The sequence below is a fragment of the Podarcis cretensis genome (assembly GCF_951804945.1).
Source record: "Podarcis cretensis genome assembly, chromosome: 13".
Taxonomy (NCBI): Eukaryota; Metazoa; Chordata; class Lepidosauria; order Squamata; family Lacertidae; genus Podarcis; species Podarcis cretensis.
In genome coordinates, this window is record NC_137182.1 from 46,658,457 (window position 1) to 46,673,540 (window position 15,084).

Sequence of the window (15,084 nt, forward strand, 5' to 3'; positions counted from 1 at the left end):
TGTCGTATCAAGCTTTTCACATAACCACTCCCTCTAGTAGCAAACCCCAATGGTGCGTGCCAAGAAAAATTGAGATGAAGCAGGACTACTGAGAAACAAGATGGAAGCGTCCACCCAACTGGGGAACTTTGAGGTTTCTAGAAGTACATATTAACTAAGGTTGCCATATCTCAAAAAGTGAAAATCCGGACAACAACGTTGTTGAAGCTTTTTTTGGCAAGTTTTTGAACTATTTTTTAAAGGTCACCCAAAACAACTCTGCCAACATGGGTTGCCATATGCCCAGATTTTCTAGGACATTTTCCCGATTTCGGCCCAGACACTGCTTCCTACAGCGGAACTCAGGGTATGTTCAGGATATTCCGGACATATGGCAACCCTATATTAACCCTCCCCCAACTGTCCAATGAGAATTAAGCATGGGCAGCTGAGCACAGGATGTTGAGTGTGTTGGAAAAGGAAAAGGGGAAACTGAGCTAACGAACTGGGCCAAAACAAACAAGATGAATTTTAACAAGGAGAAATGTAAAGTATTGCACTTGGGCAAAAAAAATGAGAGGCACAAATACAAGATGGGTGACACCTGGCTTGAGAGCAGTACATGTGAAAAGGATCTAGGAGTCTTGGTTGACCACAAACTTGACATGAGCCAACAGCTAAAAATGCCAATGCAATTCTGGGCTGCATCAATAGGAGTATAGCATCTAGATCAAGGGAAGTAATAGTGCCACTGTATTCTGCTCTGGTCAGACCTCACCTGGAGTACTGTGTCCAGTTCTGGGCACCACAGTTCAAGAAGGACACTGACAAACTGGAACGTGTCCAGAGGAGGGCAACCCAAATGGTCAAAGGCCTGGAAACGATGCCTTATGAGGAACGGCTAAGGGAGCTGGGCATGTTTAGCCTGGAGAAGAGGAGGTTAAGGGGTAATATGATAGCCATGTTCAAATGTATAAAAGGATGTCACATAGAGGAGAGAGAAAGGTTGTTTTCTGCTGCTCCAGAGAAGCGGACACGGAGCAATGGTTCCAAACAACAAGAAAGAAGATTCCACCTAAACATTAGGAAGAACTTCCTGACAGTAAGAGCTGTTCGACAGTGGAATTTGCTGCCAAGGAGTGTGGTGGAGTCTCCTTCTTTGGAGGTCTTTAAGCAGAGGCTTGACAACCATATGTCAGGAGTGCTCTGATGGTGTTTCCTGCTTGGCAGGGGGTTGGACTCGATGGCCCTTGTGGTCTCTTCCAACTCTATGATTCTATGATGCCCTACTTCAGCTCTTTATCACTTAGAGTATCATTGAGGAGAACATGGTTGGCCAACAAGAACCTTGTATCCTTATACATAATAATTCCCATTATGAAGAGGGCTAGCATTATGTAGTAAGAGTGTTGGGCTAGGACTGGGGACACCTAAGTTCAAATCCTCCCACAACCATGAAACTCACTGTGGTCTTAGGCCAATCACTCTCACCAGAGCCATTTTTTAGGAGCAGGCAGCCCAGGTGGCTATCTGGAGCCCTGGACTCTGCAGGGTGGAGTGTCTGGCCTAGTGAAACTAGAAGGTGAAACTTAATTTTTGCAAATGTGTTAAAAACCATCCTCTTACAGCCATGTTTGACCTCCACCCAATACATGGTTCTATCTTCCCAACCTAGTTAACATTTGCAGAATCACCTCCAAAGGCCTGAAGACCGTCATGAATGATGAAACCACGAAATCTACAAGATTTCTGTATGGGTGGAAACTTCTTCCTTTGTTTCCAGACCACATAGCTGATGATGTTCTTCCCAATTCTTTTGCTGCTCCCCAGCATCAGGTTCACTGGCAAGGACTCGGCGCCAGATAAACCGAGTGAACCGCACAGAGTTAGAGGACGGGTTCTTGCGACTTCACGATGAAAATCTCCTGCTCAAAGAGTTTGCCCGGAAGCAAGAGGACAGGATCAAAAGGTATCGGGAGTGACAGCTATTAATTAAATTGTCGTCCGTTGTCAGAGTATATTATTGTGTGTTGTCCATTACTCACAATCAACTGGCTGATTGTTCAGTGAACAGGTGTTTTAAATCTAATGTCTTGAAGAAATTACTATAGTAAGCTAGAGTTCACACCCAAGACCAGCTTCAATGTGCCAAACAGTAATAAAAGAGAATGTTGCTGAGTCTACATAGGTCCCTCACCATGGATCAATCCCAGCCTGTCATCATAGTTCAGAGTAGTCTATCGGCTCTGTAAACCACAGCCGTCTCTCCTCCCCTACTCTGGGTTGGGTTTTGTGTTATATGTCTAGTTCGGTCAATAGAACTGGAAGTGTTGTATTAATTAAGCTCAATTGAGCCGATGCTTTCCTTTGTTCCATGAATGCCTCTGTTCAGTGAAGACTAATGTTACATTCTGCCACCAGGTGTCGCTGTCGTGCTAACTGTGTTCTCTGTGTGCATGCTGAAGCCAAGAGCACCATGGTGGCCTCTAGTGGCAGAATGCAAGCATTGCAACACTGCAAATTAAAAAAAAAAAAAACCAACACGACAGGAGCATTTAAACTAGCCGTCACACAGGTCTTTGCATTAACAGAAAACACATATACAGATTGCACCATCAACACACCGTCTTACATCAGCCATATTAACTAGGGTTGCCATATCTCAAAAAGTGAAAATCTGGACAACGTTGTTGAAGCCTTTTTTGGCAAGTTTTTGAACTATTTTTTAAAGAAGGTCACCCAAAACAACTCTGCCAACATGGGTTGCCATACGCCCAGATTTTCCAGGACATTTTCCCGATTTCAGCCCGGACACTGCTTTCTACAGCTCCATCTGGTACGTAGGCTGAGACCCTATCTGCCTGCGGACTGTCTCGCCAGAGTGGTGCATGCTCTGGTTATCTCCCACTTGGACTACTGCAATGCACTCTACGTGGGGCTACCTTTGAAGGTGACTCGGAAACTACAACTAATCCAGAATGCGGCAGCTAGACTGGTGACTGGGGGCGGCCGCCGAGACCATATAACACCAGTCTTGAAAGACCTACATTGGCTCCCAGTACGTTTCCGAGCACAATTCAAAGTGTTGGTGCTGACCTTTAAAGCCCTAAACAGCCTCGGTCCAGTATACCTGAAGGAGTGTTTCCACCCCCATCGTTCTGCCCGGACGCTGAGGTCCAGCGCCGAGGGCCTTCTGGCGGTTCCCTCATTGCGAGAAGCAAAGCTACAGGGAACCAGGCAGAGGGCCTTCTCGGTAGCGGCGCCTGCCCTGTGGAACGCCCTTCCAGCAGATGTCAAAGCGATAAACAACTACCTGACATTCAGAAGACATCTTAAGGCAGCCCTGTTCAGGGAAGTTTTTAATGTGTGATATTTTACTGTATTTTTGGTTTCTATGGAAGCCGCCCAGAGTGGCTGGGGAAACCCAGCCAGATGGGCGGGGTATAAATAAATAAATAAATAATAATAATAATAATAATAATAATAATAATAATAATAATAATAGTTAATAATAATTTTTATATACCCCGCCCTTCTGGCTGTGCTTCCCAGCCACTCTGGGTGGCTTCCAACAAAATATTAAAATACAGTAATGCATCAAACATTAAAAGCTTCCCTAAACAGGGCTGCCTTCAGATGTCTTCTAAAAGTCAGGTAATTGTTGTTCTCTTTGACATCTGGTGGGTGGGTGTTCCACAGGGCGGGTGCCACTACCGACAAGGCCCTCTACCTGGTTCCCTGAAACTTGGCTATATCTGGTTCCTTCTATCTTTCTTTCTATGACCCCTCTCTGAATCTTTTCCAACATGATTTGGCTTTCTTGAATGGTGGTGCCCAGAACTTGAATCTCAAACATGGTCCTACGAACACCAATTACAGAGGATGTATTATTTCTTGAGAATGCCAAAACTGGATCTTTCCCTCCCTTTGCTCTATCAGGATGGGCACCAAACTATCAAGGCTCAGCCACGAGCGAATGCAAGTTGACGGGAGACCCGGGAGCTGGATCCGAAGCTCTGGAAGAAACCTGGACCTGGAGGAGGACCTGGAAGGGACTCGGGAGAGGGTTCGGGAACTGGAGAGACGAAATGAGGGTCTAAGGAACCGCCTGCTTTTCTACAAGCAGCAGCTCCAGCTGCAGAGTTTGGGTCGATACGGCCCTTACGGCTATGTCTCTCCCAGGGTAGACACAGGACTTCGGCGGGCACATACAGCCGCTGGACGTGTGCCTGAGAAAGTACGCAAAGGTAAAAAGAGCTTGTGGAGGGTATTGTGTTCATCGGTAGAGAGGTTCTGGACTGAGCAGTGGTTTTGCAATGCTAAAGGACGCATAATGAGTGTCAGGGACTGGCAGGATGCTGACGGGTGTGCAACAGTTGCACTAATGTACAGAGTATGGGAAAAAAGTAAGACGAATTGAGTACAGGACAGCAAGGTGTTACTAAAACTTAGTGGGATGATGCAGAAATCCCAGCAAAAGAAGAATGGATACAAAAACTTATGGGATACGCAGAAATGGCATAACATACTGGAAAAATGAGAAATCAAGATAACAAACTTTTTATAAAAGAATGGAAATGGTTTGTTGAATATTTACAAATAAAACAGATTTACAAATAAATTGTAAACAGACATTAGATTATTGTAATAACCTGCAGTTTTATAAGAGTATATATTGAAAGTAGATGAATAAATGAGCAAATTAAGTTAATTTGGGTATGCAGAAAATATTTAAGGAACTGCAGAAAGAGGAAGGAAGCCAAGTTTTGAAATGTTAAAATGATTATAAAATTACTGAAATGTATAAAATTGAAAATCATACATAAAATAATTTTTTTTAAAAGTAATAATAATAAAAGAAACTTAGTGGGATGATACTCATGACTGAAATGTAGGAATTGAGAGGTATAACCTGTTCAAAAGGAATAGACGAAACAGAAAGGGAGGAGGAGTGGCATTATAATGTAAAGGATGTGTATACTTGTGAAGACCCAGAGCATGGAAGGCAGGTTGAGAATTTGTGGTTAAATTTGGAGGAGAAGGAAACAACAGTGACTTCGTTGTAGATATCTGCTAAGGACCTCTAAGCCAGGCTGAAGATTTGGATGATGCCTTCTTGAGTAGATGAGCAAACATTCAAAACGGAGAGATGTAGTAATCATGGGAGACTTCAATGACCCCAGTACCTCTTTCAACTCAAATTAGGCTAAGAATGCCAGGTCTAGCAACCTCTACCACATGTGGTGGACCTGTGGTAGAGTGAAGGGCTTCTGGGAATTAATTTATAATGAACTTAAACAAATCTTTAAGTACACTTTTCCAAAAAACCCCGAAGCCTTTCTACTGGGATTGACAGGGAAGGAAATTAAAAAGAAAGATAAAAATCTCTTTCTATACGCCACGACAGCTGCAAGAACTATCTTGGCTCACAATTGGAAAACAGATGTAATACCTACCATTTTGGAATGGCAGGTTAAAATGATGAATTATGCAGAACTGGCCAGAGTATCAGGAAAACTACAAGATCAGGACGAACAGAAATTTCAAGAAAGCTGGAGTATATATTTGGTGTATATAAGAGACTATTGTAAAACCTTAAAGACACTGGCAGGGTTAGAATGACTCTAACAACGTATGGTAAAAATAAAGTTAAATATACAGAATACGCGATGTTAGAAAATATATGATACTTACCGAAGGGGTGGAGGGAAGTCCGAAGCTCGGCAGAGCTAAAGATAAATATGTGATTTATTTGTATAATGAATGTATGTTTAATGAAAAAGAAAAAAAAATTATTGGGGGGAAAAAAAAAAAGAATGCCAGGTCTAACAAATTCCTCAATTCCCTCGCTGACAATTTCATTTCCCAGAAGGGTGGAAGAAGCAACAAGCAACTAGCAGGCTGTTGACTTGGGTGCAGTGGGGATGGGGGGACTTAGGAGAGGGGGCCAGTGAATTGTGGGAAACCGTATGAGCCAGGAGACAAGAGTCAGAGGCAGGGGAAGCTACACAGCTGGAGGCGGGGCGCGGGATGGATCAGAAGAGGCAGTTCAAGCAAGTGGAGGGCCAGGTGCTTCCCCACCCTCTCCTGCACCAATGTCTCCCAGAACCAGGAGGGAGCTGAAGAGAGAAGAGCAGAGGCAGCTTTCACACGGGCACAGTCTCCAGCTGTGTGCGTGTAGCCCATAAACTGAGGGAGAGGGAGTGAGCCCCTGTTGCTACCACAGAGCACAGACCTGGGAATAGTTGCCTAGATGCTAGAGTGGTGTGCATAGTTATTCAGAGCCATAGAAACAACTGTAAGTGTCTGCTTTTAACAATAAAGAGTTAACTATCTTCCATGTGCATTGTTTTGGCCCATGACAGTAGACTTCATTGAAGCTAATCGCACTGGCTTTTTGTGGACCCTGCTGGTTTTTCTCTATAAAATGTGTGACCCAACAGGGCATGGGCTGAGGCGCATGATGTGTTGCTCGTAATTATTTATATTTTTTGTTTTTGGTTTTTTTCATTTTGTTTTTTTTCAAAATAATATTTATTACTTTTAAAAGGAAAAAAGACAGAAGAGAAAAAACAAAAGAGAAAAAAAGGACAATACAATACAATACAATATATAAACAATACAAAACACAACCTAAACCCATTAAACTAAACTAAACCAAACCAAACCCACTCCCTAACCCTAACCCTAAATAAAACAAAAAAACTATTTTTTTTAAAAAAAATAATACATCCCCCCTTTTCGATACTCTTTCTTTCATTCCCTTGTTTCCTCGACCTCCTCTCACCTCCCGTTTTGTATTCCACTTCTACTAGTTATTTCAGCAAATCCTTTCCATCTTTCTCTATTCTCTATCATATTATAAATAACATATTTTTTTAACCTTATTTTAACATTAAAACTAAAATACTTATATATGCTTAACTCCTTATAACATTTCTGCTAAATCCATAAAATATCAATCCACCATTTTTCTATCACTCATTAATTTTGCGATATTTCTATATATAAACTTTAAATTTTCCAATCTTCTTCCATCAACTCCTCTCCCTGGTTTCGGATTCTGCCAGTCCTTTCCGTCAATTCCATATAGTCCAATAATTATTTATATTTTTTGGCCCAGCAGGAATGCGGGTTCAAGGGCCGGCGCTCAGACCAACCCACACAGCTCCTGCCCGCTATGGTGATCACACTCTGGAGGGATCTCGAGTTGAGACGGAGAGACTGTGAGTCTTGCCTGCCCATCCTACGCTCAACCGTTTGGCCACTGAGATTCTTTTCCTTTCTTTCAAAATCATTTTTATTTGGTTTAAACAAGTATAAAATTATAACAGTACAATCATAAAGGTAAAGGGACCCCTTACCATTAGGTCCAGTCCTGACCGACTCTGGGGTTGCGGCGCTCATCTTGCTTTCCTGGCCGAGGGACCCGGGGTACCGCTTCCGGGTCATGTGGCCAGCATGACTAAGCCGCTTCTGCCGAACCAGAGCAGCACATGGAAACGCCGTTTACCTTCCCGCCGGAGCGGTACCTATTTATCTACTTGCACTTTGACGTGCTTTCGAACTGCTAGGTTGGCAGGAGCTGGGACAGAGCAACAGGAGCTCACCCCATCGTGGGGATTCGAACTGCCACCCTTCTGTTTGGCAAGCCCTAGGCTCTGTGGTTTAACCCACAGCGCCACCCGCATCCCTAATGCAATCATACACATCCACATTTACAGATTCCTCCGAATCTCTGGATTTCCCATCTCCCCTTCATGGTTCCCATTCTTGAACCTTTTCTCCTGCATCTTTTCTAAGTTTTATGTAACTCCATTGTCTCCATAGTACTTGCTACATTACAAGTGTTACTGTAATCCTGCTAGTGTTTTCATCTGCTTACAGTATGTCACTGTTTTATATATGTGTCATTATATTGTAATTCACTTTGAGATGGGAAGAAATGAAATAAATAAATAAATAAATAAATAACGTTAATGCATGCAAATGTTAACTGAATCCTCTCCTCTTCCCATTTTCCCAGGGACAATGAGCTGGAAACGAAGCAGCTATTTTTGTTTTCTTCCTTTCAGTACCCAGAGCCTGGTCCTTGCAGCGTTGGAGCTGGATCCTGAGTCGCTGAGTTCCACACACGGCAGAGATACAGACCCAGAAAGCGCCCGCTCCCTGCAGCGCCACCTAGAGGTCCGGGAACGCCGGTACAATGCCTGCACAATGCTTCATTCACGTATTATTTGGTCCATGTTAAATCAGTCTCTCTAGCTCTGTTTTAAGGTCTTCTCAACTCTTGTTCCATTTCTCACCAAAACACTTAAATCGAACTTAATCCATTCCGGAGAGAGCCAGATTCTGGGATGTCAAAGTATATATTTTCGGGCTTGAATTTAAAACGGGGAAAACCAAACATGACTCATTGATAAGATATAGGTAAAGGTAAATGTACCCCTGCCCGTACGGGCCAGTCGTGACCGACTCTAGGGTTGCGCGCTCATCTCGCTCAAGAGGCCGGGAGCCGGCGCCGTCCGGAGACACTTCTGGCTCACGTGGCCAGTGTGACGAAGCTGCAACTGGTGAGCCAGCACCAGTGCCGCACATGGAAATGCCATTTACCTTCCCGCTATAAAGCGGTCCCTATTTATCTACTTGCACTTAGGGGTGCTTTCGAACTGCTAGGTGGGCAGGAGCTGGGACCGAACAACGGGAGCTCACCCCACCACAGGGATTCGAACCGCCGACCTTACGATCAGCAAGTCCTAGGCATTGAGGTTTTACCCACAGCACCACCCGCGTTGATAAGATATAGAGATTTGTAAATTGGGAGTGTTGACATGTGTTTCACTCTGAGTTTTGGCTTGTCATTGATCTTCATTATTTTATGAATGTTTTAAATAGTTGTTTTTCATGGGTTATTACTGATAATTTTATTGTTTTACTTACTGTAAACAGTTTTGAGATTGGTTGTTTTCCTACATGGTACATGTACCTACGTGGTACATGAATTTTGTAAAATAAATCAAACAAACCTTTATTTTAACTTCTTGCTTCATCAGGAACATAAAAATTCAGATACAGTGGTACCTCGGGTACCACATACGCTTCAGGTTACATACGCTTCAGGTTACAGACTCCGCTAACCCAGAGATATTACCTCGGGTTAAGAACTTTGCTTCAGGATGAGAACAGAAATCGTGCTCCGGAGGCGCGGCAGCAGCAGGAGGCCCCATTAGCTAAAGTGGTGCTTCAGGTTAAGAACAGTTTCAGGTTAAGTACGAACCTCCGGAACAAATTAAGTACTTAACCTGAGGTACCACTGTATCTGTATGCAATAGCAGAAATGGCTGGAAAGTATTTTATTACAACCACGCCCACCCACCCCCAATTTATTAACCTAAAGTAGTTTCCAGCCCTTTTCTTCTCATGAGGGAAGGAGAAAGGAGGGACAGATAAGTGTTGGCAGGTAGGTTTCACATTTAATGCTGGTCTCTTTATCCAACACAGACCTAACAAGACAATCTATTTCTTTTTGATGAGTATTTAAAATCTATTTTTATTAATGCAAAGTTCAGTACAAAGTACCTATTTAAAACACCAGAATAAAAGAAATACTTTTTAAAAAACTAATCTAAAGAGGAACAGGGGCAGAAAGAAGAAAAAAAGGGGGGGGGAGAAAAAGAAAAAAGAGTGAGAGAAAAAGTAAAGAAAACGGGAAAGGATAAAAAGACTTCCGGTTCTCTGTCCATCAGCTAAATATAGTATTGACTCATTAACATCCAGCTATTCTATTTTCTATGAGCCAATTTTTTTTCTTCAGATCCAGACATTACAAGCTCATTTTCTCTCTTAGGCAAAAAGTCTGCAAGAAGTTTCCAGTCCTTAATAAATGTCAATAATCAGCACCTATTTGTCTGATTTGCTGTTCCAGAGCCACCATCCAGGAAAATGTGGAGCTGATTCGTCTGCAGAAGCTTCTGAGAGCCAAGAATTCAGAATTGGTGGTAACCAAAGCCCAGTTTGCTGGCTTACAGGAAGTGAGTCCTGCCAAATGCGGCCCACTGGGTTTCACTCTCTGGCCCCTGGGCTTCTCCCCAAGCCAAACCATTTCACACAGACATACCGATGATCTTCTGAGCCCTTCCAAGGGATGCAGGCCAGTGGCAACCTGGGGCCGTCAGAGACAAAAGTGGGTGGGAAAATGGATGTACATTCTGCCTTTGTGCAGTAGGCTAGTTCTTACACACACTCACAAGGCACCTCGCTCTCTTCTCCATCCAGGCAAGGAAGCGGCATTATCAAAATTCAAGGGCAAAGTCCAGCAAGGCAAAATCACTTGCGGTTGAGGGAGGAAGCAGTGCTAGTGAAGGCCACATTTGAGCCCTAGACCTAAGGTTCCGCATCCTCATCCCTGATCGCAATGATATTTTCAGTTGTGCTTTACCACAGTTTGTGGTTTTTTGCAGATCCTTTTCAGAGCGTTTTTTAATAGCTGTTTAGATCTAGCCCAAATTATTTAAAAAACAGATCGTGAGGGACCCTGATCCCCACAAACTCCTGTTGCACACACACCACATTACTTCCCCATAAGATTCCTGGGAACTGTTGGACTTCTGGTCTGCTGCGGAGGAGAATAGCGGTGTGCTAAGTGTCGTCCGCAACACAGAGCCGGCAGAAAGGCTTTGAGGGCAGCGCTAGAGCTCAGTGCACCCACCAAAAAACCCCCCACAGGAGAGTGGGGACCTGAGGGCTTCAGCGGAGCGAAAAATACATTCAGTGATTCAATTATTTGACAGTATAGAGCAAGGGTCAGCAAACTTTTTCAGCAGGGGGCCGGTCCACTGTCCCTCAGTCCTTGTGAGGGGCCGGACTATAATTTTTTTTTGGGGGGGGGGAGAAAAGAATTCCTATACCCCACAAATAACCCAGAGATGCGTTTTAAATAAAAGGACACATTCTACTCATGTAAAAATACGCTGATTACCGGACTGTCCGCGGGCCGGATTTCGAAGGCAAATGGGCTGGATCCGGGCCTTAGTTTGCCCACCCATGGTATAGAGACTCCGTTTTCCTTCTTATATGTGACTTCCGACAAGGAAGGTACTTTTTTCCTCATCCACCCCAATAATCCAGCCCTTTGCTTGCTATTCCTCCAGGCTTACGAGACTCAGCTCCAGCAGGTAACTTTCTCCAGTTCTGTTTGGTGGTGGCAGCATTGGATTGGGACTCCGTGGTCCCTCAAGGCTCTAGATCTCATGAATGTTTCCCTTCTTCTTTGCTTCTCCAGAACCAGGAGGCATTGAGGTCAGCTAGCGAGGCCTTGCTAGCTCAGGTCGAAAAGCTGAATGTCCACCTCAGGGAGGAGAGTCAGAAGGTGGCAGCCCTGGAGAGCCAAGTAGAAATCCTTTCTCCACTGCAGGGAATGCTAGAAGATGTAAGTCCTGTCAGAAATAATCCAGAAGGAAATGCTTCTCTCCTACTTCTCAAACTTCACTCTTTTACTTTTATTGAAACCATTTCTATACTGAGATATACAGTGCTTTTTTTCTATATAAAAAAGGGAGGGTACTTTCATATTTACTCAAGAAAATCACCATTTTATAGTTCAAATCGGGGGAAATAAATACAGTAAATGGAGAAAAGTAGAAAGATTCACAAAGTGTTTAGAGGTATGTGTACCCCCAGAAAAAAGCACTGGAGATATGTGTGATATGCCCCTGAGATGGTGCATTTTTGAATGTTGAAATCTGGACATTGGCTTAATTTCTGTTATAGGAATTCTAAGGTCTCAAATATAGAATAAACGTTGATAATTCACAAGGAAAACACACACACAGTGCTTTTTTTGTTTTAAAAAATGTTTAGGGGTGCTCTCATTTTCCTTCTCGTATTGAAATACTGCCCCTCAATGAGACCAAACATAGATTCACAAAATGTTTAGGGGTATGCGCACCCCTAAGTCCCCCCAGAAAAAAAAATTGCACAAGTATATAAACCACATGTCTAAACAATACAGGTAAAGGTAAAGGTACCCCTGCCCGTACGGGCCAGTCTTGACAGACTCTGGGGTTGTGCGCCCATCTCACTTAAGAGGCCAGGGGCCAGCGCTGTCCGGAGACACTTCCGGGTCACGTGGCCAGCGTGACATCGCTGCTCTGGCGAGCCAGAGCCGCACACGGAAACGCCGTTTACCTTCCCGCTGGTAAGCGGTCCCTATTTATCTACTTGCACCCGGAGGTGCTTTCGAACTGCTAGGTTGGCAGGCGCTGGGACCGAGCAGCGGGAGCGCACCCCGCCGCAGGGATTCGAACCGCCGACCTTTCGATCGGCAAGTCCTAGGCGCTGAGGCTTTAACCCACAGCGCCACCTGCGTCCCAAACCAACAATACAGGAGAGCAATCCAAAAACCATCTTGGCTCTCTTAAAGACTCTAAATATTTCCTCTGCCTCCTTAATCCCTCTTGCCTGAGAACACATAGGCAGATAGCAATCGGGGACGTTCCTGAAGGGATTCCTCTCCTATATCTACGAACCTCCTTCGTATTAATTGTCATTGTTTGCCCAGATGCTCTGCACTGAGGGATGTGTGATGGGCATCCTTATTGTCTTATCAAATGCTAATGCTTTGAGCAAACTGTGTCTGGAACTATGGAAAAACTTGCTAAATCCTCAGGAATATCACACCTTGGCCTGCCTGAGCCACAGCAACCCCACCTTACCTGTGATGCCATTTCTGACTGTTTGTAGAGGGGGGGTGCTTCTTCTCCGCGCCAAAATGCAAACCCTTAAAAGAGATGTTTCTTCTTGGTTCTGGTTTCTTGGTTTCTTCTTGCCTCCTTGCTAGGGGGGAAGGGAACTCTGTTCCAACATAAAAAATAAAGATCTGCCTTGCTGTCACTGTATCCTGCCTCCATCCATTCATCTCTGACCGATCATGGACTTAGGAGGACTCCATCCCTTGGGGAATTGGGCAGCAAAAGCCAAACACCCCTATTTTTCTATATCGTTTCCAAAGAAGGATGTCAGTCATATATATGATTTGAGCTTCTTAGCTGCATTTTATGTTTCCTTTATATTTGACAAACCTGGGACCTGCATGTAAAACAGATGGTTTACCACTGAGCCACAGCCCTTCTGCATCCCATGGTTTTGCTCTTCTTGCCCGGCTGAATTATTCTGGTATTCAGAGACATACCTCTTCCAAAACGGAATACAGTAGTACCTCGGGTTAAGTACTTAATTCGTTCTGGAGGTCCGTTCTTAACCTGAAATTGTTCTTCACCTGAAGCACCACTTTAGCTAATGGGGCCTCCTGCTGCCGCTGCACCGCTGGAGCACACTTTCTGTTCCCATCCTGAAGCAAAGTTCTTAACCTGAGGTAATATTTCTGGGTTAGCGGAGTCTGTAACCTGAAGCGTATGTAACCCGAGGTACCACTGTATGGTATACAGTATAGCTATCATGGCTAGAAACCACTGGTAGAGTTATATCCTCTATACATTCGTTTAAACCCCTTTTGAAGCCATGCAAGCCATTGGCAGAGTCAAAAATAAAAACAGAATATTTGCCTACCTTGCTTCCCATCCAATCTCTGGGCCACCACTGGCAGCTTGGATTCCACAACAAGATCCTGTATTGTGTTCCCTTTTTCAGTTTCAGGATAGAGTCCGGGACCTGGAGAAGGAGCGAGATTTGCTGAAGGAAGATTATGACAAACTGCTGGAGAGGTGAGAGATGGGCTGGCGGGAAAGGATAAACAACTCGGGAGTTTGTTCCCTCTCAACGAAAGCCATTCATGAAACAGTTGGGAGCCTCAGACACAGGGGCTGAATGTGGCCCTTCAATTCTCTCTGTTTGAGCCTTAGGACTTTCCAGGTCAAACCCTGTTATGTACTGAAGTTCTCACCCTGGGCCAGCAGGGGGGATACTGTGGATAGTTTTCACTCAGGTCCGCATATGCAAATAAGGAATTGAAAGTGACGTTCAGTGATTGGATAGTTACAGAAAGTTGTTACTGTTGCTTTGTAGTTGAACGCTATTTAAGCAGGTTGGCTGAACCCTTCAGCCCAGTTGGAAGAGCTGTTTGAAGAATCGCTGTGTCGTCTGATATGTTCACCCACAACTTAACAAACCCGTTCCTCAGTGAAGCCCACTTTCCCCACTTATTGAATGTTTTTGTTTTGGCCTGTTTGTTTTAGAATGTGTCTGTGAACTCTGCTATTGGTCACATTCACATAATAATAATAAGAAGAATGTGGTACCTCAGGTTACATACGCTTCAGGTTACATACGCTTCAGGTTACAGACTCCGCTAACCCAGAAATAGTACCTCAGGTTAAGGACTTGCTTCAGGATGAGAACAGAAATTGTGCAGCAGCGGGAGGCCCCATTAGCTAAAGTGGTGCTTCAGGTTAAGAACGGACCTTCAGAATGAATTAAGTACATAACCAGAGGTACCACTGTAATAATAATATTTCTGACTCATTTATAGCGTCCCCCCTCCTTGTGTGTAGATCCACCTTGGGTTGCCCCAGTCACTCTGGGTGGCTTCCGACACATATAAAAACATTAAAAAGCATTACACATTAAAAGGCTTCCCTATACAGGGAAGCACTAACTAGGATGCCATTCAAAGCACAATGGTATCATTTTAAGCACTTATGGCTTCCCCAAAAGAATTCTGGGAACTGTTGTTTGTTAAGGGTCCTAAGAGTTCTTAGGAGACCCCTCTCATTTTTTGTGGTGGTTCGTAGGGAATTCTGGGAATTGTAGCTCTGCGATGGGGAGATAGGGGTTGCCTAACAACACTCAAGAACCAAAACAAACCGCAGCTTCCAGAATTATTTGAGGGGAGCCATAACCCATGGACTGCAAGAAGATCAAACCTCTCCATTCTGAAGGAAATCAGCCCTGAGTGCTCACTGGAAGGACAGATTGTGAAGCTGAGGCTCCAGTACTTTGGCCACCTCATGAGAAGAGAAGACTCCCTGGAGAAGACCCTGATGTTGGGAAAGATGGAGGGCACAAGGAGAAGGGGGCGACAGAGGACGAGATGGTTGGATAGTGTTTTCGAGGTTACCAGCATGAGTCTGACCAAGCTGCGGGGGGCAG

General features: G+C 44.2%; 1 protein-coding gene across 2 annotated transcripts in view; it reads left to right on the forward strand.

Moving 5' to 3' along the window:
* The window catches only part of RPGRIP1 (RPGR interacting protein 1), a 44,704-nt gene that overhangs the window by 8,594 nt on the left and 21,026 nt on the right, over positions 1-15,084 (forward strand). The window contains exons 4-11 of one of the 2 annotated variants that reach the window (XM_079951522.1): positions 1,810-1,948; positions 3,919-4,226; positions 7,106-7,205; positions 8,055-8,180; positions 9,905-10,010; positions 11,130-11,153; positions 11,261-11,407; positions 13,627-13,700. In XM_079951522.1, the coding sequence (XP_079807648.1) occupies positions 1,810-1,948; positions 3,919-4,226; positions 7,106-7,205; positions 8,055-8,180; positions 9,905-10,010; positions 11,130-11,153; positions 11,261-11,407; positions 13,627-13,700 (1,024 nt within the window). The remainder of the gene's footprint in view (positions 1-1,809; positions 1,949-3,918; positions 4,227-7,105; positions 7,206-8,054; positions 8,181-9,904; positions 10,011-11,129; positions 11,154-11,260; positions 11,408-13,626; positions 13,701-15,084) is intronic. The other variant, XM_079951523.1, reaches the window with a different exon arrangement.